The following is a 26,540-nucleotide window of genomic DNA, read 5'->3' on the forward strand; positions in this document are numbered from 1 at the left end:
CCATTGGATCATGGTGAGTTGCCCTTCCAAGCCTCTTTTTGGGCACCCCCCTCCCTGCCCGGAGGGCAGACCTGCCTCACCTGCACTGACCTCCCCATCTGGGATTTCTTTACCTCCCTCCACCTTCTCCCTCCTCAGTTCAGCCCCCTCCGTTTTCTTTTCCCAATCCTACTTATCTTTCAGGCTTGAGAACTAAATCAAAGAGCCCGTTCGGAGCAGGCAGAAAAAGCTGGTTTGGAGAAAGGCGAGAAGAACTCCTATCTGACTTGGGGGCATTCTTGCTATATTGCCTGAGAAAAATAACTTCCCCTTTCAGGCTTCACTTTTCCCTTCTGCAAAAAGGAGGCGGTTAGACTTGACGGGGGTAGCCGGATGGCGCAGTGGATAGCACACCGGGCTGGGAATCAGGAAGATTCATCCTCCTGAATTCAAATCTGACACTGTGCGACGTGGTACAAGTGACTTCACCCCATCTCCCTCAGTTTCCCCATCTGTAAAATGCACTGAAGAAGGAAATGACAAACTATGCCAGTGTCCTTGTCAAGAAAATCCCCACTGGGGTCATAGTCGGACACAACTGAAGAACTCCTGTTCTGTGTCTGTGTTCTAAATTATAGTTGAAAACCCTTTTCCTTAATCTCCCTTCTACATTCCAGTCCCACCATCTCCTGGACAATATCGCCACCTGGACGTCTGACCGACACCCCAACCCCAGTGGCATCCCAAAATAGAACGCATCGCCTTCCCCCATTAAGCCTGCCCCTGTTTCTCTGGAGGGTTTCAGGTTGGTAACCTTGGCATCATCCCTGCCTCTTCTCTCTCTTCCTCTCCCCAGAGTTCATTAAAAGCCTAGGCCAGTGAAGTCTACCTTGGTCTCTCTCCTACTCTACCCAGGTTCAACCCCTTCATTTTGCCCATGAGACCCAAGGAGACGAAGGGGCTTTTCTAAAGTTACACAGGAGATGAGCCAACGTCAAGATTCCAACCCCAAACCTCTGATTCACTACAAAAATGGACAAGACACAATATTGTGCTCTGTTCACTCTACCCCAGGCCTCAAGAATAGAAAAATCTGGATCAGAATCAGAATCAGAAATAATGAAAGCACCTAAAGGCTTCCAACTGTCAAATAGTATATTCTTCTCATTGAATACTCATGACCGACGGTTAGCATTAGATAGTGCTTTAGAATTTACAAGGTGTTTTAGATATGGTCATGATAACCCTGGAACAGAGGTGCTAATATTACTGTCTTCATTTAACAGGTGGGGAAACTGAGTAAGTAATTTGGCACAAGTCACACAACTCGAAAATCGTCTGAGTCAGCATCTGAACTCGAGTCTTTTTGACTCCAAGTCTAGCAATCGACCCTCTGAGTCCCTTAGCTGCCTGCCCAGATCCTCTGAACTTACTAGGATTGCCCCAAAGAGACAGAGTTAATGGTATTTGTTGAGTTCAGTGGCGGAACCAATCAACAAATATGGATCTTCTCTACTCCCTTAGCCCACCACCAGCCAGGGCTCACTGATAGTGCTTGTCCCACTCAGGCCTGCGGCTCAGATCTGAGAGGAGGAGAAAGGCTTGAGTTGTGTCCGTGCAGACAGTCATCTCCATGTGGAAGGATAGGAATTTGTCCTCCTCCAGGGTGTAGAGTTTGATCTGAGGAAAGGAACAAAGACTCTAATCTCACTGTGATGGTGCTCAGCAAAATGGCATCCAAACCCTTTGGGATTCATCTCCATCCCCAACCCTGGAATCCTGCCTCCTTGGCTCAAAACTTTTCAATGTCCTTTCTACACTATGGACCCCAGAATTGAATACAAGACTCAGGGCAATAGATGGAGGAGCCAACACCTTCTCCTTGAAGCATCCTAAGATTGCACTAGTGCTCTTGGCCGCCATCTTAGACTGAAAACTCCCATTGAACTTGGTCCTCTAAAGCCCCCAGATTGCTTTCAGAAGAAACACTAGCCACTTGATCAGGACCACATTCTATGGGATGGGTCCACATGTTTTATTAGTGCATTACATAACACAGGCCAATATACAGGCCACAAATAAACTCTCCTTCAGCCTCATTGGGAATACTAAAGCCTAGGTGAAAGGTGACTAGTTGCCATATGCGTCTAAGACCCCCACAAAAGGAGCACACACAGCAACAAGCACATCATGATATAGTTCATGAAGAGAAGCACGTTACCTTACTGCTCTCTGATGTAAGGACCCAGGGATCCTTGGCCATGAGCATCTTCAGCGAGGAGACATTATTGTAGCTCAAATATACCTGAACAGAAAGAATACTCAGGAACATCACCATCCACCGAATCAGGTAGCGAGGCGGGAAGCGGTTACATGGGCCAAGCCAACCCTGAATGGCCAACTTATCCTGTGGACCAGGATTGAGGCTCCCTGGGTCCACCAAACTTGCTTCTGAACCCCTTCAGAGGGGTGAGAAGAGTCTCTATGAAGTTAAGGGATGGGAGAAAGGGAAGGATGAGAGTTCTCCACCCAACCCACCCCCACCCACCCACCCTGGTCTGGCTGTAAGGAGGATTATGGGAATGCTCCACAAATGTGGATCAATATGACAGCTTCCTAGGGGGGCAAAGGATAATGATCAGGAGAAAGATCATTAAATACCCATTTATTAAGCATTTACTAATCACCAGACTTTGGAGAATCACCAATAAGCAAAACAAAGCCTCCCCTCAGGAAGCTTCTGACCTATCAGTGGAGAGGACCCATACAAATCTAGACACATATAAAACAGGTGCAAAAGAAATCATACAAAGTAAGGGGGTGGGGGTGGGAATGGGATGGAAAGTGTAGAAATCAATATATGAGCCCAGTTTTGAAGGAAATTAGGGACTCTAAAAGGTAAAAGTGAGGTACGGCTAATGCAGAAGCACAGGGGTAGGAAATGTAAAAAGGGCCATCATTCCAAAGGCCTGAGTTTATGAACAGTAATGAATAATAAAGCTGGAATGGTAGTGGGGGCCAGGAGGCACCAATATAGGAAGAAGGAAGAAGAGCAGGAAGAGGGAGTATTCTGTGTTTAGGCGCTATTTCTCAGACTTGGAAGGGAAGGCAGAGGGCTAACCTTGCACCCAGGACAGCAGGTCACTTCTAGGATGGCACCACTGAGTGGTCATCTAACTTTTGCTGGAAACCTCCTGTGGCACAGACCTCCCCACCTCAGGAACCAGTCCCGTAGAACCATGGGCAGGTAGTTCTGTGTGTGTGTATGTGTGTCTGTCTGTCTGTCTCTGTCCTCTCTCTCTTTTTCTCTCTGTCTGTCTCTCTTTTTCCTCTGTATCTTTCTTTCTTTCTTTCTTTCTTTCTTTCTTTCTTTCTTTCTTTCTTTCTTCCTTCCTTTCTTCTTTTTAGGTTTTCGTAAGGCAAATGGGGTTCGTAAGGCAAATGGGGTTAAGTGGCTTGCCCAAGGCCACACAAATAGGTAATTATTAAGTGTCTGAGACCAGATTTGAACCCAGGTACTTCTGACCCCAGGGCTGGTGTTTTATTCACTATACCACCTAGCCGACCCTGTCTCTTTCTTCCTTTGTCTGTCTCTCTGTCTTTCTCTCTCAAATCTGTGTCTTTATTCTCTCCCCTCACAAATATGCTCCATACCCATGAGAGGTCTGCACTATAGTCTTTCCAAGGATCTCCTATAAGTTTCTTCAGGATGAACTGGACTTACCTGGTTACTTGGGTCCCAGGGGACAGAGAGAGGGACCTCAGCTTGCTTACAGGACACAATGTACTTCCTAGGAGAACAGATGGAGATGTATTATGGAGTGCCTGCTCCAAGTGCCTTCAGTCAGGTAGACCACTCAGTCGACATGAAGCTGGTTTCTTTTTCTTTATTTATTTTGGAGGTAATTGGGGTTAATTGACTTGTCCAGAATCATACAGTTGTGTCTGAAGTTGGATTTGAACTCAGGTCCTCCTGACTTCAGGACTGGTGTACACCTGGCTGCCCCTGAAGCTATTTTTTTTTAGGTTTTTACAAGGCAGATGGGGTTAAGTGGCTTGCCCAAGGTCACACAGCTAGGTAATTATTAAGTGTCTGAGACTGGATTTGAACCCAGGTACTCCTGACTCCAGAGCCAGTGCTTTATCCACTGTGCCACCTAGCTGCCCCCTGAAGCTATTTTTTTCAAGGAATCCTAGAACAGCCACTCTTGTGCTCAGGAAACAGAGCACATCACCTCCCCTAGGAATCCCTTTATCAGTCTACCTTCTCTCACTCTGAAGCTAGCTGTGGCTCCTTACTCCCTCCTCTCATTCATAGCTTCCACACTACCATCCCCCCACCAGAACCTCACCCTCTGCTCTTGGGACATCCTGGGCTCTAATAGACCAGCTTGGCTGTTATCGTGCCTGGGACCACATCTCCATAATACACCACTGAGAAGCAACTATCTCTCCCCTTACTTCCAGCTCCTCCTTATGACTTGTCTTCCCCATTAGAATGGAAACTCCTTGAGAGCAGGGCTTGTCTTACTTCTATTTTTATCCTCAGAGTTTAGAATAGTGTCTGACACTTTATAAAAGATTTATTTCTATAGGGTCCCAGACCCCTCTTATGCCCTTTAGCCTGTTCTGTTTTGACCACAGTTTGTCAACATCTTGTCCCTCTGTTTGCCTGTGAACTATGGGGCAAGAGGAAGAAAAGCTCATCTAGACCCACCTTCCAATGTCCTCATTTCTGTCAAAAGGGCCCATATCCTTCTAGTCATTCATATTTCAAATCGTCACTCAGATCAGTTCCCCATATCTAATCATTAGCCAACTTTTGTTGATTTTGCCCAGGCAACATTTTTCAAAGCTGGCTTTTCTTCCCCTATGAGATCATCCCCTTCAGTCAAACACTCATCAACTGCCTGGACTATCTCACTAACTCCCCTACAAGGTTTCCTTCTTTTCATTTCTCTTTTTCCATTCATCTTCACCCAACTGCCGCCATGATTTTCCTAAAACATGGGTCTCCCTCTATCACTCATCTCCTCAAGAGTCCTCAGTCAACTAGAAACCCCTCAGCTTAATCCACAGGCCCTTTCAAGGCCAAGCCTGCTCATCTTTCCAGGCTCACTTCCTCGTCTTCCCTTTCTGGCTCTCTAGAGTTCAAGTGAACCTTTCCCCAGGCCTGACACGGTAACAATTTCCTCCAACCACACCTTGTATGTACTCTTTCCAAACTTTTGCATCTTGGAACCTCCTGGCTTTCTTCTAGGCTCAGCTTCAGGGCACCTCCTACATCCTTCCCTCTCTGCCTTCACCTCCCCTGTGTGTCAGTATTTTCCTCTTTTCAACATTTATCCTTTCTCTAGTTGGTATTTCTTGATCTCTAACTCATAGAGTGCCCTGGCACACTGAGCAATGAATGGACAGTTCCACAAAGTAAGAGGGAACAGACAAATTTAAGAGAGGGAATTGTACACTGGGTTCAATATCATCAACACATAAAGAACCTACTGCTAGGCAATGGGGGTTCAAAAGCCAAAGAATGGACCCATCTCTACCCACTAACCTTCCCCGGGCAAATCCCTACCCAGAAACTACATTCTAATAAGATTAAGGATCTTGAGATGGGAAGGGCCAGTTTATATGTGTGAACAGAAGAGTAATGTTCAACTTTAGCCATTGGCATTCACATAGTATGGCAAGGTTTGCAAAGCTCTTTGCAGTCATTATCTCTTCTGATATTCATGACAGTCTGTGTGGCTAATACCACTGGTGTTATTAGCCCCATTTCATAGATGAGGAAACCCGTGACTGAAATGGGAGAAGGCATTTTTCCAGGGTATGTGTGTAAGAGCTCTGTGGAGAATTTGAAGGGAATCAGTGGGATGATGTTGACAGTCTCAAAGGCCCATCTGGGTCCAAGATTCATACCCTCAAGACCTAATGAGCCAGGGTTCAAAGTCAACATGATGCTGGCTGAGTCTGGATGCAGCTCCAGGAGCTGGTATGGAAGCGAGAGCTTAGGGCTGGCAAGAGGCCCACTGGATACCCACCTCATGCCTCACTTACCTGTCCAATCTCATTTTCTTTCTGGCGCTGGCCTCCCTGTACCGACGTTTACCTTCCTGAAGAAGGAAAAAAGACAGAGTTAAGTCCTTGATGGGCAATCAACTTGGCCCCCTTGTGCTAGGGAGAAGGACAGTGGCCCCTTTAGGATGAGAGGGACCAAGATCAGGCATAGCTGATTGGGTAGGAAGGGGCACCTCTTCACCTGACATTGATCATGGCTTCCCCATCCCTGGCTTCCTACATAGACCTCCTGGCACCTCATTGATGAAAGTAGGTCTCCCTCCTGAAATATCTTGGGATGAGAGATAAAGAGTAAATCTCTCTTTCAGAGTTACTCCTCCTACCTCGACTCAGTGTTTCCCTCTCCCAAATCAGACCACAAATAGAAAAGAACTTTGGAGATGATAAATGGCCCAGCCCACCCCAACCAAGAGTACACAGCAAGGTACTGCTCCTAGCAGAGGAGATGGTATCTCATCAAGTCAACTGTCCCCTCAGCAAGTCATCCTCTACCCTACCAAATAATCTGTTCCTTCACCCTGCCATCCCCTACCCTTTCAAACCATCCGCTCTCTCACCAAGCTATTAGTTCCCTCACCAAGATATCTCCTACCTACTAAGCCATCCACTCCCTCATCAAGCCATCTGCTACCCTATTGAGTCATCCACTGCACAAACTATCTACTCCCTCATCAAATCATCTTCCATCCAACCAAGCCATCCACTCCCTCATCTTGCCCCTTGGAGGAACCCTATGTGGGAAAGATGACCAGAAGTTCCTTAGGTAGCCACAAGCACCTTAACTGTCCTAGGGAGATTGAGCCTGCATCCTTGGTCTCATTAGCAGCCTACAGTAACCCATAGCAGAATTTAATACAAGTAACATGATCTGGCACCCTGCTACTCAAAGAATGTAAACTCCCCAAAGGGGAAGGCTTTGTTCCCCCAATGTCTAGCCCAGTAGGAGGTACATAAGGAGAGCTTAATAAATGCTTCTCAGATTGAAGGGAATGGCTCACTTGGCCTTGTGGCTGAATCCAGGGCAGGGTTATAGGCTGGTCATCTCCATCCAACACCACAAAGGTCATAAAGGCACTGTTGAGATGCCGCCGGCAAGACTCCATCTCCTGGCGGTAAGCTTCCACACACACCCCGACCTCCATGCTGCAGAGACACATCAGCTGGAAAGGCAGATTCTACCCCACCACCCCCAAGCCTTTCCAAGAAATCCCTCATTTTCCTGGTTCTTGTCACTAGAGTTCCATTGGAAAACCTTAACATGCTATTGATGCTGGCTTTATTATTGTTGTCATCGTCTCTAAAATTATGGAGTTGGGGTAGATAATCTCTAAAGTTCATCTGTTCTAGGTCCCTCCCAGTTCTGATATTCCTTGTTTTCATTCCTTCCCTCAGTCTTAAAGCCCGAATTATCACGGTATGAATTTCTGTGTAGCCAGTTTTAATGGTTTTTCATTTTTACTTCATGGTTAATGTCTGCTCCCCTTCCTAACACATGTGCAATGCACCCATTCCCATACACTCCTATCCCTTGAGGGGTCCAGTCTCACCTGTTCTTGAAGGCATTGTTGACAATGGCCTTGAGTACCAGCCGGTCCCCAACCTGAGATGGGCCTCGAAAGTGGAACATTTCAATTGTCTTCAGTGTGGGATGGGCTTGGCACAGACGACTGAGGTTGTTGGAGGGAAGACATAGCTAGACCTGACTCAATTTCCCAATCCTAAGTCATCACCCACTAGACCCTCCAGGCCGATCCCAGTTAGGTGATTGACTGTGTCCTCCCAGAGCAGGATGAGAGTTGGAGGTGTTGGGGACCTTGATTTCCAGACCCCAGCTGTCTTATTCCCACTTTTATCCTTGAAGTCAGATTTTTCCCTCTCCTTAGAATATCAAGCCCTGGCCCAATCCTAACTATCCTTCAAAATCCAGATCATGGGGATACAAGATGACACATGGATATTATATGGCACCAGAATGTCTCCTCTGTCATCTTCATCTCTCAGATGAAGAGGTGGCTTTTTTCATTGCCAAAGCAAGGCTATGATGCAAGGGAACCCGCTAGATGGTCATAGTGCCCAGGAAAATTTGGGGAAAGGAGAGGTAAGGGAGGGTTATTCCATTAGATCTCACCTGGCTGCAATGGTGGCCACATTCTCCATCCAGGCCATAATTTGTCCACCAAAGGTGTTGCCCTGGTGGTTAGCATGGGGGGGCAGGACCAACTCCACACTCTCCACTCGGGTCTTCTCAGCGGGCACCTTCTTGGTGCAGTCTCTGCTCTCCAGATCTGATAAGGAACAAAGGGTAAGATGGAAGGCTTGCTGGTAACCAAGAGGCTGCCCTTCAGAATTCCTAGCTAGCTTAATGGATGGGTGAATTTGAATGCAAAGTTATTGGTTTTATGTCTTTTTATTCCCAATATCATATTGACTCAGTTAGATCATACTTGGAACGATCAGACCTGGGTACCACATTCTAGGAAGTTCATTATAATCTGGAGAGTGCTGAGAGGATGGCACCCTGGATAGTGAAGGGCCTTGAGCCTCTGGAGTCATTTGAGGATTGGTTACAGGAACTTGGTATGTTTAGAGTAGAAAAGAGAATACTAAGGGAATAAAACTGATGTATTTGATATTGGGAGGACTGCCGTGTGGAAAAGGAATCCTACCCGTTCTGTTGATTCCAACAGGGCAGAACCAGGCGCAAAGGGTAGAAATTACAAAGAGGTAAACTGAGGTTGGTGTTAGGAACTTAGCCATGATAGTTTTCCTAAAATGGAACGTACTGCCTGGAGAGGAAGTGGATCTTAAAACAAAGGCTGGGGAGTTCCCTTTCAGAGATGTGTCGGAACAAGAAAGCCATTTTGGCTCCTTGGTCTATGATTTTATGACCTTCCACCCATCAATCAATAAGTATTATATTAAGTTCCCACTGTCTACCTGTCATTATATTACACCCTTGGCATACAAAGAAAACCCCATCCTCCATGGCCCAACACAAATGCATTTTCTCTGGTCACAAATGACCTTTCTCCCTCGGACCCCAGAGGGCACTCTATCCACATCTGTCTAATGTACACATCTCAGGTTAGTATCTGTATTATCCTCTTCCTATAACCTCCAAGAGAATAAAAACTGAGCTTTATCTGCACTCAAAACCTCTCCTGAGACCCCAAATGTTTGCTGAATTGAACTTGTTGACATCATGGTCAGTCCCAGGGGCCAGCCCATCTCCCATTCTATTTGACAACCGAATGATGCTTTCCTTCCTCCAAGCCAACTTCAGATCATTAGGGAGTCAGACCTGCATAAAGTGTTCCGGAAACTTTAGAGCACCATATAAATGTTGGCTATTGTTATAATGATTCTATCTGGAAAGAGGTTAGGCTAAATGTTGATAATTAACAGTATTATTAATTAATAATTAATAAATAGGATCATAAAAATAGATCACATTTCTATAGCATCTGAAGGTTGACAAATCATTTCCTTCTCAACAACCCCATACAGTAGGTAATGCCCCATTGTACAGATGAAGAAACTGAGGCACAGAGTGTGAAAAAGAGTTGACATGAGTTACATAGCTAGCAATATATAATTCTCCAGTCTCCATACCTCAAAGGTGGCTATACATTAAGGCCCTTTGCTCTACAATCCCCTCAGGCTTTGAGATTCTATGAGCCTCAGAGCTAGCTCCAGTTTTCCTTAAAAGTCCATAGTGAGGACAGCTTTGGTGGTACAGTGGATACATAGACCACTGTCCCTGGAGCCAGGAGGATCTGAGTTCAAATCCACCTTCAGATATTTACTAACCGTGTGTCCCTGCACAAGTCACTTAACCTTGTCTTGCCTCAGTTTCTCATCTGTAGAATGAGCACGAAATGAAAATGTCAAATCACTCTACCAGCTCTGCCGAGAAAACACCAAATGGGATCAAGAAGAGATGGACCTGAGTGAAAAGAAATTTCCTGACTCTGGGACTGTGCTTCATCACCTAAGCGGTACCTTAAGATTTGGAGAACAAGGCATATAACACTTTCTCTGAATCCCTCATGATTTTTATAGACTAATCCCATGCTCTCTTAGCTTCTGAACTGCCTTGGTGTTTTTAAACCTATCTACAGTTAGCGACTAGCACATACCCAAGTGAAGAGACAATCAAAGACACTGTATATGAAAAAACTCTTTTTTTAATTCTCTCCTGTAAGTATAGGGGATTACATTCTTTCCCCAAGGTATGGCATTATAACGATGCCCATCTGATGCCTTCACAATCCACAAATAGAGAGGTACAGTGGAATGAGCTCTGGGTCAGAGATCCTGGGTTCAAATTCAGCCTCTGATAATTACTGCTTATGTGACTTGGATCAAGTCAATGAGACAAGTGCCTGGACCTCATCTGGAAAATAAGAGGGCTAGATTAGAAGTCCCCTCGAGTTTCAGATCTATGATCCTAGGATCTTATGACCTAGATTCAGATCTCATCTTTGATGCTCACCACTTGTGTGACTGTGGATAAGTCATTTCTCTGATCCTTAGAGCAGAGGATCTTAACTAGAAAATGAACAGGTTGGATGATCTTAAGGTTTCCTCCATTTGAGGAAGGTCCCTCCGAAGGACCTCCAACATTTGGAGGCTAGAATGCTTAGATAATGTATTGACTAGATAGATTGATGTGGATACACAGATGACTTATCGAACAACTTAAATTTTTTAAATGAATGTGAAAAAGATGGAAGTGAGGTTAGGTAACAGATAATAGATATAACAGCATAGCACAGTCCAGGAAAAAATCACATAAGGAATACTAAAGTTTAGTAGGGGCTGCGGCTGTTGAAAGAATCTTAGGTCAACAAAGCCGGGTTTTAAAACTACAACAGGAGGAAAGAAGAAGGTCCTAGAAAGTATTGGACCTTTGCTCGGGGTGGACAAGATAATAAAAAGTGACAACAAAATGATCAATGCTTAATCCCTATTTTGTATCTCTATCCTTTGCAGAATGATCTTTGGATTGAAGAGGGTATAAGAACAAACAATAAAGAAAAAAGAAAAGGGCACAAGAGTGGGCTGACAAGAAGGTAATGCTCAAGATAAACAAAGAGAAAGTCTTTAAATGAAATCAAGTCACAAGACCCAGATAAACTACATAAACTCCTAGGCTCTGACTGAATGGACCTACCCTGGTCCATTGATCTTGGAAGATCAGAAAGAACAGAAATGATGCTATTGGACTGGAGAAGGGCAGATATCATTCTGGGTTTCTAAAAAATGTCAACCATAGGTCATTGTATTTGGTTTCTACTCTAGAAATAATTCTAAAACATATCATTTAAAAGATGGTGAGAGAAAAGCTGGTAGAGAAGGAAGTAATGATCACCAAGAGTCAAGCCAACTTCATCAAGAAAAGATATGCCAGGGGGCAGGTAGGTGGTGCAATGGATAGAGCACCAGCCTTGGAGTCAGGAGGACCTGAGTTCAAATCTGCACTCAAACACTTACTAATTATCTAGCTGTATGACCCTGGACAAATCACTTAACCCCATTACCTTACCAAAAAGAAAAAGAAAAGGTATGCCAGACTAGCCCAATTTCCTTTTTTGCCAGGGTTAATGACCCACAGACCAGAGTAATGATATAGATACCATACATTGAGATTTTAGCAAAGCATCTGACCAAGTCTCTCATGGATGATTTAAAGAGGACCAATAACAAAGCATAACAAACAGACAATGGATTCAAGATGCAAAATAAGACATGATTTTGGACACCACAAGTATAATAATTTGTTTAGCTTAGTTGTGCATATCTGTTATGAAGATTTGTTTTTTAATTTTTTTTCTTAATTTTTAAAAAAATCGAAATACCCACGTATCAGATAATTATTGATTTCCTAAAGCATCAAAACTGAAAGAGAACTCCGAGATCATAGTATTATTCTTTCATTTTATAGAAGAAAAGGTTTTTTTTGCATAGAGCAAACCAAAAGTAATGATCACAGAGATCAGAGGGGGGAAATGAGGGGAAGGATGCAAAGGGTCACTCTTTGTACCTTGCACCCATTGTTTCACCTATCGGGGTGAGCCTGAGTAAGTCTAATCCCTTTTGGACATAGATCTTTCGATCCTGGACGATGGTTCTTGTAAGGTTATCTGCCATTTGACTGGTCATAATTTTTAGTCTTATCACCAGCCCAATCGCCTTTCTCTGGATTTCAGCCCCAGCCCATTTCTCTCTGCCCATCCCATGGTCTGTTTTCATGCTGGATCCTGCAGGGGCACCTCACCATTCTGAATGACACTGTTGGCCAGGAGGTCCTGGATGGTCTCCGTGTACAACAGCCTCATCCTTCGACGTTCTGCAGCCACGCTGTATTCCATCTTTTCCTCCTCTGTCACTGGCAATATTTGTTTTAGCTTTACCTGTCACCCAAAATGGGAGAGAAGGAGCAAGGGCAAGGAGAGATTAAAGTCAACAAAAATACAGACATTGGAAGGAGATAGGGAGCAATGGGGAAGAAGATTCATCCTTGGGACACAACCTCTATGGGGATCTTCCTTTTTTTTTTTTTTTTTTAGGTTTTTGCAAGGCAAACGGGGTTCAGTGGCTTGCCCAAGGCCACACAGTTAGGTCATTATTAAGTGTCTGAGACTGGATTTGAACCCAGGTACTCCTGACTCCAGGGCGGGTGCTTTATCCACTACACCACCTAGCCACCCCTTATGGGGTCTTTCTTCCCAAAGATCTCTCTGCCACTGGCCTTTAGGGTCCTGAATCCTTCCCCCAATTTCCTCCTGATCTCTCTGACCAATCACCCCTATACTAGATTTAAAAGAGATCAAGTTCCACTCATTCCTTTCTTCCTCTCCCTGGAATGAGTAGTATGGAATTCTGTCTACATTATGAACAGCAAGTTTATACATAGAAGCTAAAGCGTGTGCTGCCTTGGCGGACCCCTGTGCGTCTCCTCATTTTTCTATTTCATTCCCTAATCATAGATGATCAAATAGTGATCCTGAGATAGATGCTGCTAGACTTCAAGGTGATTTCATGAGTCAGGAGCCCCTGAAGTCCTCAGTAAGGTGTTATTCTAAGATCTTTCTGGAGAAGTTGGACAAGGACAGGAGGAGAACCCCAAGTCTGTCCTGGTTTCCCAGAAATCATTGCCCTTAAGGGAGCAAAGCCAGAGAGTTTGAAGTAAAGGTGAAATGCTGCCATTAAATGTCTCATATTTTAATGTTTTGCATGCCAGCCTTCAGGGAAAGTCCAGCAGGAGTTATTGGTTACTGAATCAAGTCTTTGTCCATACATACTTCTTAGTCTTTAGTGTCCTAAGTATTTCTTTCTTAGGGGAGAAAATAAATAACTGTCTTATACCTTCTTGACATTGGGTACTCTCCAAAGCCTTTTGGGAAAACTCAGAAATGAATCAGATCTAAGTTCCTATTGATTTTCCACAAGGTTCTGAAGAGGGGGTTGTCTAAAGAACCAAAGAGTGTGTGAGAGAGAAACGGACCCATCTCTTTTAGGTGTCAAGACTCCCTCAGGACAGAATCCAGACTTTCCATAAACCCAGAGCTAGGGGTCCCTTTTGTGGGAGAAAAGTAAGTGATCCAGGCCTCTGAACCCATCAGTGACATCTGACAAATGGATATAGGTGGTTCTCCCTCAGTCTCATAGAAAGCCAACTCCTTGAGGGTATTTTTGTATTTGTAATCCCAATCTTTGGCCCTTAATAGATACTTGATGAATATTTGTTGATTGCTTGATTTTTATCTTTAATCCTATGGTCCCAACACATCCCTGCATGTTCTGAGTAGACAATAATGTTGGTAGGACTTTGCTGCTTGGGTCATGGATGTTGGTGCATCTTCTTGCTCTCATGTCACTACCATTGCTACATTTGTGTATAATATAATATGATAAGCTGTATCATATGAAGTGATTCAATGCAATAAAATATATAATATAGCATAACAATACAATGTAATATGTTATGCTATATTATATATTTTATGTTGTCATATTATATTATATTGCATTATATAGACTAACATTATGATACGTGATATATTAATATCAAGTGTTTATTAAGGACCCACTATATTACCAGTTTGCTATTAACTGTTTGGAAGCATTCAAAGACCATAAAGAAATAATTCCTGCCCTCAAGGAGTTAATATTGTATCAGAGGAAACAATGTGGACTTCAATAAAAAATATACTGAATGCATATGAAATAAATGCAAGGACTGCACATGCATAATTGATAGCACATTGCTTGCCTTCTTGAGAAGAGAGGACTGAGAGTCAAGAGGACCTGAGTTCAAATCCAGCCTCAGACACTTAATAATTACCTAGCTGTGTGGCCTTGGGCAAGTCACTTAACCCCATTGCCTTGCAAAAACTAAAAAAAAAAAAAGGAGGAGGAGGAGAGAGGGAGAGACTATAGACCTCAATTTTTTTAAAAATATGATTGTTTGAAATTTTTGTTTACTTGTAATTGAGGGGAAAATTGAAATTAAATGCAAGTTCATTTGGGGGAAGGAGCCCAGAATTTGAACCCATAATCTCTTCCATTACATACCAGAATTACAGAATAAAAAAGACTTTAGAAATTATCTAGTCTAATCCCCTCCCTTTTTTAATTTTTTTTTTTAGGTTTTTGCAAGGCAATGGGATTAAGTGACTTGCCCAAGGCTACACAGCCAGGTAATTATTAAGTGTCTGAGGTCAGATTTGAACTTAGGTCCTCCTGACTCCAAGGTCAGTGCTCTATCCATTGTGCCACCTAGCCACCCCCAATCCCCTTTTACAGAGGAGAAATAACTTAAATTTTCACATCTGGAAACTGGAGTAATATGAGAAATGAACAAGGCAATGCATTAGGAAGGGAAGTGTTTCAGCTTGAGAGGAGACTACCAAGCTTTCATTTTATATCACTATATACTAATACTCTAGTAATAGCTCATATTTGTATTAGGGGCTTGATAAATATTCTCTCGTTTGATCCTCACAAGGAATCTGTGAGGTGGGTACTATCATTATCCTCATTTTACAGAAGGAAACTGAGGCAAACAAAGGTTAAATGACTTGCCCAGGGTCACATAGCTAGGAAGTGACTGAGGAAAGATTTGAACTCAGGTCTTCCTGACTCCACATACACCTAGCTCCCTACTCCTTGGCTGATTAATTGATTTTACTTTTCTGCCAGGAGCCTGCAACAGTTCTCATTCTTTTATTAGATTAAATCTAATATCTTTCATATGTTATTGAAGACCAGGAAATATTTAACGAGCCTTTCAGAGAACTCATCATACAAAACAATCTGGGCCCAGGCATTGAACCTTGCATTTGGAGGGTGGTGGATGAATTTGAATCCTGGCCAAACTGCTTCGCTTGCCTGTGCCTCAGTTTCCCCATTTGTAAACTGGAAACAGTACCACCTGCCTCACAGAATTGTGCCAGGATCTAATGAGATAATATATGTAAAATATTTTGCAAACCTTAAAGCTCCAGGAATGCCAGCTATTACTATTATCAGCAAGCTGACGGCAGTGATTATAATAATAATATAGGTTATGGCATTGTGGCTCAAACTGGATGCTTCCCCCAGGAATGATTAACTGAACCAGAGATTAGAGTTTAATTATCCAGGCAATTATGTTCCTTACCCAGGTTGGGTTATTTCCTACCACTCATCTGCTTCGTCCTAGCCAGCCCAGTCTGCTGGTCATCCCTGAACACAAACACTTGAGCCCTGGCTCCATCCCCTGAGTCTAAAATGCCTTTTCTAGACTACCCCCCGCCACTGAAACCATGCAAGTTGCAACTCAGATGTCTTCCAGGCTGCCTTCTATGAATGCTGACCATACCCCCTCCCATGCCTGGTCCCCCTGTGCTCTGGAGAACAATGAGCCGCCCAACTGGACTGGGCTTTGCAGGATCTGGGTTCAAATAATCATGACTCTGAGGCTTGCAAATTGTATCTCATTTTATCCTCCCAACATCCCTGGGATGTCGCTCTACAGAAGAGGAAATAGAGGCAGACAGAAGTAAAGTGACTTGCCCTAGACCACAGGACTAGTAAGAGTCTGAAGCAGGATTTGAACTCTGGTTTTGTGACTGCAGATCCAGTGCTCTAGCCAATGCATAACTATGAAAGAATGTAATCACTGTGACACTTTGGGAAAATCAATTCCCTATCTCTATTTTCTCTGTAAAATGAAATGTGAAGAAATTGATCCCTTTGGGAGGAGGGCAAGTTTCATCCATTGCATCTGTATTCTCAGCACCTAGGACAGTGTTCTGTTATGGAAGGGGCTAAATAAATGGTTGGTTGATTGAGTGAGGGCTTTCAGGGGTCACCTGATTCAATCAATAATTGAAAAAAATTCTACTACAACATACTAAACAAAGATCACCTTGCCTCTGGAGGGACCTCCAAGGACCCTTGGAGAACATCAATTGAAAATGTAGCCCGTCCTATCCTGGGACAACTGTAACAGTTAAGAATTTCTTCCTGATATCAAGCTTCCAAATGCTTCTTTGTTCTATTTTCTGCTCTCTGGGACCCCAGAGAATAAATCTAATACACTTTCACTTACTAGTACTTCAAATAATGGAAGACAGCTATTGGTCCTCATGTCCTCCTCCCCACCTTCCTCACCCCAGTCTTCTCTTTCCTAACTTTTTCTTCCATCCTCATACAGTAGGAATTTAAGTAAAGTGGAAAACATTCCACTATCTGGAAAGGTTCGAGTTCCACCTCTCTCATTTTTAGCTGTTGGTCCTTTTGGAAGGTTGCTTCATCTTCCTTGGACAGCAGTTTCTTCATCTAGAAAATGAGAGATGGTCTCTGAAACTCCTCTCCAATGCTCACACCTGTCTTACATCTAGGATTATAGGATCCTTGAATGCACCTTATACATTCCAGGGACCTTTGAATCCTTCAACTATGCCAGCCTGTCTGGTTTGGTCCTATCTTATTTCCTGGACTCTGCTGGGACCATAGACTCTTGGCTGCCCTCCTGCCCCAGGGGAAGAAAACCTCCTGCTGGCCCTGCTCCCTCAGCCAACAAACATGACCCCTACAGGGAAACTCTGAACCAGGAGGGTTGGTCGCTTGCTGGATTGGAGAAGTGATGGCAACCCTCTCCCTACCTTGGAAGACTCTCGCTGAGCCACAAATGTGGCCAGAGCTTTACACACATTCCACTGCTTCTCAGTACATGGGTCCTCCGAGGTGACCTGGATGCCCACCTAGAAGGGTAAAGATATCTGGGTTTAAGGAAGCTTAGCAGGAGGTGCTTGGTGACCCATCAGCCTGCCTGGGAGCTCCCAAAGCTCTGGTTCTCCATGTGTTAGCTACACATGAATCTATTTGGCCAGACCTGGCTGGCAAGAAGTCATCCCTTGAACCCTGGAGGCCAGGGCTGGAAAGAAGGTCAGACTAGATTTTAAATGTGTCAAGGGATACCAGAGTCTGGAGGTTCAGAGGGAGCCATGGGGGACTAGTCCAGGGGGTTTGGAACTTGACATGCTAGGATTTCTGAACGTCTGTTGCCCAGAGACCTAGACTCATGGGAAATGAACCATCCCAGCGGAGAGGGAGATACCATGAGGTCGTGGGCAGGGGTCAGAACATTGATGATGAATTTTGGGAAGATTTGTGATTTATAAGAAATTCTCAGTAAAGAAACTCTCTTTACCAATGCAGACCACCACCTTCCTCTACCTAGAGTCCTAGAGCTGCCTGGGGACCAGGGGAAACATTTGTCTTCTTTACTGTTGCAAGAAGCCTCCATTTCTGATTTCCTTGGAGTAACAAGGATCACAAATCTTCCTGGACTTAGAAAATGAACTCTACTGGTTGCTATGGTCAAGCTCCCAGAGAGGTACATTAGAGGGGGAGGCTGGTGCCCAAAGCCACCAGAGCCATGCCCAGGGTGCTGGAAGTGGGCAAGGAGGGTTTGTCCAAAGACACTTGGGCTGATTAAGAGTCATAGAGAGAACTGGAACCCAGGACTTTGCCTACTGTACCACATTGCCTAATCCTCAGGCATCCAGAGGGCAAAAACTGGGACTTCTGGTTCCTGGCTCAGGGTCCTTGGATAATTCATTCCCCTTCTCTGGGTTACAGTGTTTTCATCAGCAAAGCAGGATAAAGAGTATCCTTATGTTACTTTTTGAATGTATATGTATATATATATTCATAGTTATGATGAAGAGACTTAGAAAACCCCCCAAACACTACAGAAATAAGAATCATCATTGGGTCTTTGGGCAAGAATAACCAGAGAATGGAAGTCAAGAACCCAAGAGTGATCAATGGAAAAAAGACATCCTAGCGGGGAGAATGACCTTGAATTTGGGATGCTAGACCTGAGCCAAAATGTCACCCGACTCCCAAATAGTGTCTCGGGGGCCTGAGCCCTCTCATCCCTCCAAGTCCATTCCCCCATATATACCTGCCCCCCAGGTTCTACCCACACACACACACACACACACACACACCTCCATGCTGGAGTTGAAAGCCCGATTCACTTTGGCCTTTATATTGACCACTTGTCCGGTTCTGGGGAAAGAACAAGAAGCATGACAGTGACAGTTAACCTGGTGACAATAGGGCCCAAGAGAATCCAAGTTCAAATTCTGACTGGGCTGCTTCCTTCCCATTTGACCCTGGATATCTCTGATCTACAGAGGGAGTGGTAATGGGATGCTCCATGGCCTTTCAGCTTTCAAATCTATGGACTAAATTACCCAGGAGGAAGAAAAGAGAGAGTTGAAAGGAGGGAATGAGGCCCTCAAGGCAGAGGGGCCCTGTGGGACAGCTCTCCCCATTCAGGTTGGTTTTAGACCACACCTGGCTCTGCCCTGTCAGAATTCCTGGGTCTACCCCGAGGCCTAATCTCTCCTCCTCCTTCAGGCACTCAGAATGTAAGTACTTCAGAACCAGAACCCTGTGGCTAGGCCTAAGGTCACCAGGCCTTCATCTAGTCATTGGTGCTAACCATCCCCTGGAGGTTAGCAGCCTCCCCCGAGAGAGCATACTGGCATGACCATCACTGAGCTGATGTCAGAGCCACATGGCCAATGGAAAGATGGGGGCTAAAGGAAGCCCAAAGAAAGGAGGGTGATGTGGGGACAGACACGTGGGGAAGTCAGGCTCCTTGGCTTTGAAGTTTAAGGATCCAAAGGGACAGCATGGTAAAGTGAGGAAGTGGAAATAAGAGGTCTGAATCTGAAGTTAGACTTTGTCTGACTTCTCCATGCCTCAGTTTCCTCATCTGTAAAATGAAGGGATTAGATTCGATGGCCTTCTAACTCTAGACCATCATTGAACATCTCCTTCTGTTCCTATCTCTCCCATATTATTTCCTCCGTTGTAATGCTCCCCATGTCTAGGACACCAGGCTCTCCCTTACACATGCTTCTTCCATAGGTTATTCCCTATCCCTCCCCACCTCCTTGAACCATATTCTACCTCTTGGTTTTGCTTTGGGAATAAGTCATGGAATCTCCCCAGCCATTGCTACTGAATAGGCATGATGATGAACCATCCAGTGGCTCTCCTCAACATCTCAAGGATCCCTTTCCCTGGCTCCCAAACTCTCCTTTCTGGGTCATCTCCCCGGGCTAGGGAGCTTGGAAGCTTCTCAAGGGCAGGGATGATTTCCTTTTTTCATCTCCATATCTCAGGTCCTAGGATGATACTCATATAGAAGATGCTTAATAAATGCAGACTGATTACTCTCTTGTATTACAATCTGATTTCAAAATCTTGTGAAATCCTAGAGAATGGGCTATTTGATTTGTTTGTTTATTTATTTGTCTGTTTATTTGTTTGTTTATTATCCAGATGGGATAAAGAGGAAATAGTGGCCAGAGGGAAACCTTTAAAAACTTCCTATGATAGTGGCCTGTTTGGCACTGGGAAATACCAGAATGAAAACCACCACAGGCCCTGCCCTGAAGGAGCTTATGGTCAATGGACTTGGGAGAACACAATTAAATATGATATTTGGTTGAAAGATGGAGACATCCTGGTGCAGGGGAGTCAGATGACCCAAGATCAAAACCCAACATGGCCATTTCCTATCTATGTGATTCTAAGCGAGCCATTTAACATTCTCAGGTCTCAGCTTACTCATCTGAGAGGGCTGGACAAAATTTTTATTATGATGAGGGAGGGAGGAAATAAAAGAAGAAAGGAAGGAAGGAAGGGAGGGAGTGAGGGAGGGAGGGAAGAAAGGAAGAAGGGAGAAGGGAGGAAGGAAGGGAGAAAGGGAAAGAAGGTAAAGAGGGAAGGAAATAGGGAGAGAATGAGAAAGGAAGGAAGAAAGGAAAGAGGCAGGGAGGGAGGGAGAAAGGAAGGGAGGAAGGAAGGAAAGAAAGGAGGGAAGGAAGGAAGGAAGGGAAGAAAGGAAGAAGGGAGGGAGGGAGGAAGGAAGGAGCAAATGAAGGAAGGAAGCAAGGAAAGGAGGGAGGGAGGGAGAAAGGAAGGGAAGAAAGGAAGAAAGGAAGAAGGGAGAGAGGAGAGGGGAGGGAAGGAAGGGAGAAGGGAAGGAAAATAGTGAGAGAATGAGGAAGTAAGAAGGGAGGAAGGAAAGAAGGAAGGAAGGAGGGAAGGAAGGGAGGGAGGGAGAAAGGGAAGGAAGAAAGGAAGAAGCAGGAGAGGGAAAGAAGGGAAAGAAGGAAGGAAAATAGCAAGAGAATGACAAAGGAAGGAAGGAAGGAAGGAAGGAAGGAAGGAAGGAAGGAAGGAAGGAAGGAAAGGAAGGAGGGAGGGAGCAAGGAAGGAAGGAAGGAAGGAAGGAAGGAAGGAAGAAGAGAAGGAGAGAGGGAGGTAGTGAAGGAGGAAGAAAGAACTCAAAGACTGTGTTCTAAGAAGGCCTTCAGAAGCTCTAATATTCACAGACCCTTCCCAGGTATAAACTCCCATGGGCCATTGTATTATATTTGAAAGATATCTTGAAAGACTCCTTGATTTAGAGTCACAGGATCTGGGTTCCAATCCAAGCAAGTCCCCTACGGGTGTGCCCTTGGAAGGTCACTCCCTCCATGGGCCTGGATTTCCTCCTTCATCATTCAGGGAACTGAGCCACTTTGGGGTGGGCCACACTCAGCTGATGAGGCTGGTGGGCAGGAGGGTTGGCCCTTGGGCCTGGAGATCTGGGACGCCCTCTCCTCTGCCATCACTGTACTTACAAAGCCTGGGGAATGGTGGGGCTTTTCTCAGCTCTCCTGTTAACTTGCTAGGGGGAGCAAATGACTTAACCTTTCTACGCCTCAGTCTTTGAGAAGGAAAAAGCGATCTGGGAGACACAAGGCTAATTCTTTCCTTGGAGAATTTAAATGATGGTGAAATCCTCTTGGAAAAAAAAAGTTGGTACCTCATAAAAAACTGCCCTAGATCCGTGACTCATGAGGGCAGAGAAAGCAGTGAGCCTGGTCCTTGGGCACCTCAATCTGAGGCCCAGGTGAGCAGAAATATAAAGTCCCTTCTATGTTTAGGAAATGAAAAAAATAAAATAACCCCCCGCCCCCAAAAAAAGGGCAGTTAGGTGGTGCAGTGGATAGAGCGCCATCCTGGAGTCAGGAGGACCTGAATTCAAATCTAGCCTCAGACATAATAATGACCTAGCTGTGTGGCCTTGGGCAAGCCACTTAACCTCATAGCCATGCAAATAAAATAAACAAACAAATAAATAATAAAATAAAGCTGCATTCAGGTGATGGGCTCAGCCTACAATACAAAGAGAGGCAAAGGCAAGGCCCTGCCTTCACAACATGGGAACACTTAGAGGGAAGGTTCTAGAATGAAGAGGGCTGGGGAAGGCTTCCTGGGGTTTTAGCCAGGGTTTCAAGGAAGCCAGGGAAGGCAGTGGGCAAAATGAGGAGGGAGAGCCTTCCCAGAATGGGGCACAGTCAGAGGAAAATGTCTGTAGTCTGGAGCTGGCATTTGGGGATTGGTGGAACAGCCCAGGGCCAGGGTCACTGCACTGAAGATGTGTGTTGAGGAGAGTAGGGGGTGGGGGCAGTTGTGGAGGGCTTTGAAGGCCAAACTGAGCATTTTGTATTTGATCCTCAAGGCCAATAGGGAGCCCCTTGAGGTTTACCAGAATGGCCCGACTGGTTGTGAAAATGAAGCCAGGCCCTGACTCAGACCCCCCAGAAGCCTGCTCTGCTCTCCCTGAGGCCGGGGTTTTCCTCCTGGTCCTGGCTCCTCCAGCAAGTTTCCCACAATCCTCTACCCTTGGTCCTTGGGGAACTCAGGGATCGCAGGATTTCTCCAGTCTTCTCCCAACCCAAGTTCAGAACTAGCCAGGACTCTGTGTGTGTGGGAAAACAGGGGTGTCCCTGGCTGAGGCTATGCAGAGAGGCCCTATCCAGTTCTGAGGTCCTATTCAAGTCTAAGATGTTAGGGTTATGGGTCCTCCTAGAAAAGGGACCTCTGACCCTACAAGTGCAAGGGAAAATTCCAATCTGTTCTATGGCCTGAGTCTCCTCACCCCAAAGACAGGGGCTTGACCTGGATCTCCCTGAGATCACCCCGTCAGCTCTGACATTGCAGTTTCTAATTCCCTGAGCACCCCTGTTTCCCCAGCTGCAGCCCCTTGCCTTGGCTCCTTACCCCCAGGTTACTTTTTCCCTAAGACACAGACCTAGTCAAGACTCTTCTGGGCCTGAGCCCCAGGAAGGGCCCAGAGCTGTGGCCTAGGTCCATCTCAACAGCACCTCTGCCTAGGCCGGAGCCAGTGGGGATGCCCGGGAATGCTCTGCCCCTCGTCTGACCTCAGCGACTCATCCAGTGCCATACACTCCTTTGAGGGTCTCCCCCAGGGCAGGAGGGCTGGAAGGAGTAGCCACTCTGGTGCCCGATACCCCTGTGTCCCAACCACCAGTCAGCCACACACATTCACCCTCATGTACACACTCATACCAACATACTCATAAATATACACACAGGCTCACATACATGTTCACACACATTCACACACTGAAACACACATTCACATTTACACACATACACACTCAAATATACATTCACGCTCGCACACATGTTCACACACATTTACACACACATTCACATTTACACATACACTCAAATATACATTCACACTCATACACACACTCAGACTCACACTCATATACATATTCACACATGTTCACACACACACACATTCACACACATATGCTCATACACATTCACATTTACACACGCATACAGAGCCCGGGCACGGGGCCAGCCAACTCCTTGCCCGGATGCGTCAGAAGCCCTCGGCACAGCAAGGCGTGGGAGCCCGCCAGCATCCTGCAGAGGTGCCATCCAATAGAGACAAGAGAGAACAAGTCCCCCTTGGCAGGGAGACTCTTCAGGAGAGCCAGGCCCTCCCTCCCTCCCTCCACGCACTAGCAGAACAGCCTCCTTGGTTGTGGCCGCTGCGACATCCAACCCACCCCCCCAGTGAACCAGAGCAGCTGCATCTCATTTCAGGAGGGTAGTGAGGGGATAGAGCTGACCTGTCTCCCAGCCCCCGCCTGGACATACCCAGACTCCTCCATGGTATGCCAGGCTACTGACCACTCGAACCTCTCTGGAGACTCCTAGATCCTTGAGGGTGGAGACGATCTTACTTGCTTACATTTTTTAACCCAGAGGAAAGCTTAGTAAACATGCCATCCATCTCTTTGTCTATCCCTAGTCAGAGGGGCCACCCCTCCGGTGTTGTCCAATGACCATTAGGCAGTTTATTCTGAGCTGAAACCAACACCCCCCCACTGCCATCCATGCTGCCTGGCTCTGCCTTCCAAGGCCAAGCAGAACGACTGGGGTCCCTCTTCCTCAACGAAGTCCCTCAAGTCTCTGAAGGCGATTATTCTATCCTTCCTAAAGGCTTCTCTGGGGTGGGGGGGAAGTTAAGTGGTGCAATGGATAGAGCAGTAAGATTCATCCTTCTGAATTTAGATCCAGTTTCAGACACTTATTGTGGAATCTTGGACAAGTCATTTCACCCTGTTTGCCTCAGTTCCCTCATCTATAAAATGAACTGGAAAAGGAATTGGTAAGCCACTCCAGTCTCTTTGCCAAGAAAACTCCAAGTGGGATCACAATGAGTTGGACACAACCGAAAAAATGACTGAACAACAACAAAGAGTTCTCTGCTCCAAGCTAAACACTCCCAGTTACTTCAACCCATCCTTGTAGGGCATTATATCCAGTCCTCTCGGGTCCTGCTTGCCCTCCCCAGGGCCTGATCGGATTCATCTCTATAACCTGGAACCTTGAGCCAAGGCTAAGGCTAACTTGCTTCCCCTCTTGGAGTCTTCTCCCTTCTCTGTAAAACTGAGACTCTCTGACCACTTTGGAGAGAAGTGATTTGCCAGGGTCACACATCCGCTGAGGACTGGAGCCAAGGCTCTCCTGGTCTAATCCTGTGTGACCATGCATAGGTCACTTCCATTCTCTGCCTCAGTTTCCTCATCTGGCCCATGGGAATCAAAATATTTGTCCCTTCCCTTACTCCCCTTCTTAGTCAACCAGGACAGCTCAGGTCTCGGTGCCGGGAGGGTCCTGGGGAATGTATACCAGATACATGATCATCCAGTCTCCCCTTAGTGGTGACAGGAAGTCCACTGTGCAATAGGCTACCCCCTTGCTACACAGTCCTCATTATCTGTAAAATCTGTCCATAGCTGGAAAGAAACCCAGAGATCATCTTGTTCCACCTCCTCACTTTACATCTGAGGGCACTGAGGCCCAGAGGCACAAGAAAGATGTTGAAGGCATTAGGGTAGAATTTGAACCCAGGTCTCCCGCCTTCAAAATCAAGGTTCTCTCCAACATCCTCAGCTGCCTCCTTGCTTGTCCTAGCTCTGCCCTCTGAGGCAAAGAACAAAGCTCCTTGCCCAGGAGCTTAGATGTTCCTCTTGTTTTCACCCCAACCTTCTCTTCTCTAGAGCTAAATGTCCCCCAACTCCAACCAAGTTTCATATAGAAGATGGGCAGGAAGAACCAAGAACAGACATGGCGGTCACTCACCTGATAGTGTGCTCAAAATAGATGTCATCCACCGAGGCCGTTACACACGGGCAGCCTGCGTGTCTCTCGGCTAATACAAGGAAAGAGAAAGGGTCATGGGTCCCCCAAAATCACCCAAGGCCCCCCCAGAATCCAAGGGGCCTAGAGCTGGCCAAGACCTCGGAAATCACTGAGTCCCTCCTGTAGTTAATGACCTCCTGGCATGAAGGTGGTCCCCTAGCCATCGGGTAAAGACCTCCTGGCTCCCGCGGCTAGGACAGCCTGCCTCTCAGAGACTTCTACCCAGTGGTCCCAGTTCCAACCTAGGCTGTCCAGGCAACTATCGAGTTCTTCTCTCCCCGGCCTTCTCCATCCCTTCATCATCCTGGTCCCCTCCTCTGGACTCTTACTAACTTGTCAATGTGTCCTTGGTCTCTACTGTCCTTCAGCCTCTCTGATTGAAGACTTCCATCCCTCCTGAGGCATCACCTTCCACTCTTGGATAACCCTCTTGAGGAGGAAAGCTGTCCTGATATCCAGCCTAAATCTGCCCCCCGCCATGGCTCCTTGGTCTGCCCTCTGGGGTCAAACCAATCCCTCTTCCCCAGAATAGTCTCTGGAGTCAGACTGAGGCTTTTGTCTTCAAAAAACAAAACAATTACAACAACAAAACCTAGTGCCATATCTTGTTTGAGCCAACCAGGACTTAAAAAACAAACCAGGGTAGCAACATCTAATTGCAAAATTTAATTAGCTCCTAATGCTATTGTGTATGCACCCTAAGCTGCATTGATTAGCTTTCTCCTAAAAGAAACCGCTGGGGAGACTTTATAAATTAAAAAAAATGAATTTAATACATTGGCTCCCTGTGGTGTGTTGGGGAAGGCAAAGCTCAGTGACTCCACTGTGGAGGTCTACAGTCCTTCCCTCCCCCATCTCTCCCTCCCACCCTGTACCTAGGCGGCAGCTCCCCTGGCTCAAGGCCCTGGGCTCGTGGGCGGGAAGGAAGAGAAGAGACAGCTGCTGGCAGAGCTTGTCCCAACCATCCCCACTCTGGGCTCCTGCCAGGAACATGTACCCGGGCACATCGAGGGCTGAGGAGTCTGAGGCTCAGAGAGAACAAGCACCTTGCCCAAGGTCACACAGCCACTGAAGCCACCAGAGTCCATATTTAGAGCTGTAAGGGCCCCCTAGAGTTCATCTGGTCCACCCTTCCCATTTTACAGATTTGGAAACTGAGCCCCAGGGAAGAAATGACTTGTTATGCAGGTAGCGAGAGGACCCAGATTGTCTGAATGCCACACACAATGTTCTTTTCACTTTATCAATCAATCCACAAGCATTTCTTAGGCATCTGCTCTCTGCCAGGCATTGTGCCAGTCTCTGGGGGTCCATGACCCAGAATGAAACAATGCCTCCTTGCAAAGAGCTTTCACTCGGGATCATGCAGGGCAGGACTC

The 26,540-nt window shown here is 45.9% G+C and overlaps 1 protein-coding gene across 8 annotated transcripts in view; it reads right to left on the reverse strand.

Moving 5' to 3' along the window:
* ACOT11 (acyl-CoA thioesterase 11) overlaps nucleotides 1-26,540 on the reverse strand; it is an 83,729-nt gene that overhangs the window by 6,046 nt on the left and 51,143 nt on the right. For all 8 annotated transcript variants that reach the window (XM_074221354.1, XM_074221362.1, XM_074221358.1 and 5 more), the window contains 11 exons: nucleotides 25,102-25,171; nucleotides 18,570-18,630; nucleotides 17,217-17,315; nucleotides 12,341-12,476; nucleotides 8,189-8,345; nucleotides 7,608-7,727; nucleotides 7,059-7,203; nucleotides 6,040-6,095; nucleotides 3,704-3,770; nucleotides 2,201-2,284; nucleotides 1,526-1,659 (listed from right to left, as the gene is read on the reverse strand). In XM_074221354.1, coding sequence (XP_074077455.1) covers nucleotides 1,526-1,659; nucleotides 2,201-2,284; nucleotides 3,704-3,770; nucleotides 6,040-6,095; nucleotides 7,059-7,203; nucleotides 7,608-7,727; nucleotides 8,189-8,345; nucleotides 12,341-12,476; nucleotides 17,217-17,315; nucleotides 18,570-18,630; nucleotides 25,102-25,171 — 1,129 coding nt within the window. The remainder of the gene's footprint in view (nucleotides 1-1,525; nucleotides 1,660-2,200; nucleotides 2,285-3,703; nucleotides 3,771-6,039; nucleotides 6,096-7,058; nucleotides 7,204-7,607; nucleotides 7,728-8,188; nucleotides 8,346-12,340; nucleotides 12,477-17,216; nucleotides 17,316-18,569; nucleotides 18,631-25,101; nucleotides 25,172-26,540) is intronic.

This window comes from Macrotis lagotis, chromosome 2 (genome assembly GCF_037893015.1).
Source record: "Macrotis lagotis isolate mMagLag1 chromosome 2, bilby.v1.9.chrom.fasta, whole genome shotgun sequence".
Taxonomy (NCBI): domain Eukaryota; kingdom Metazoa; phylum Chordata; class Mammalia; order Peramelemorphia; family Peramelidae; genus Macrotis; species Macrotis lagotis.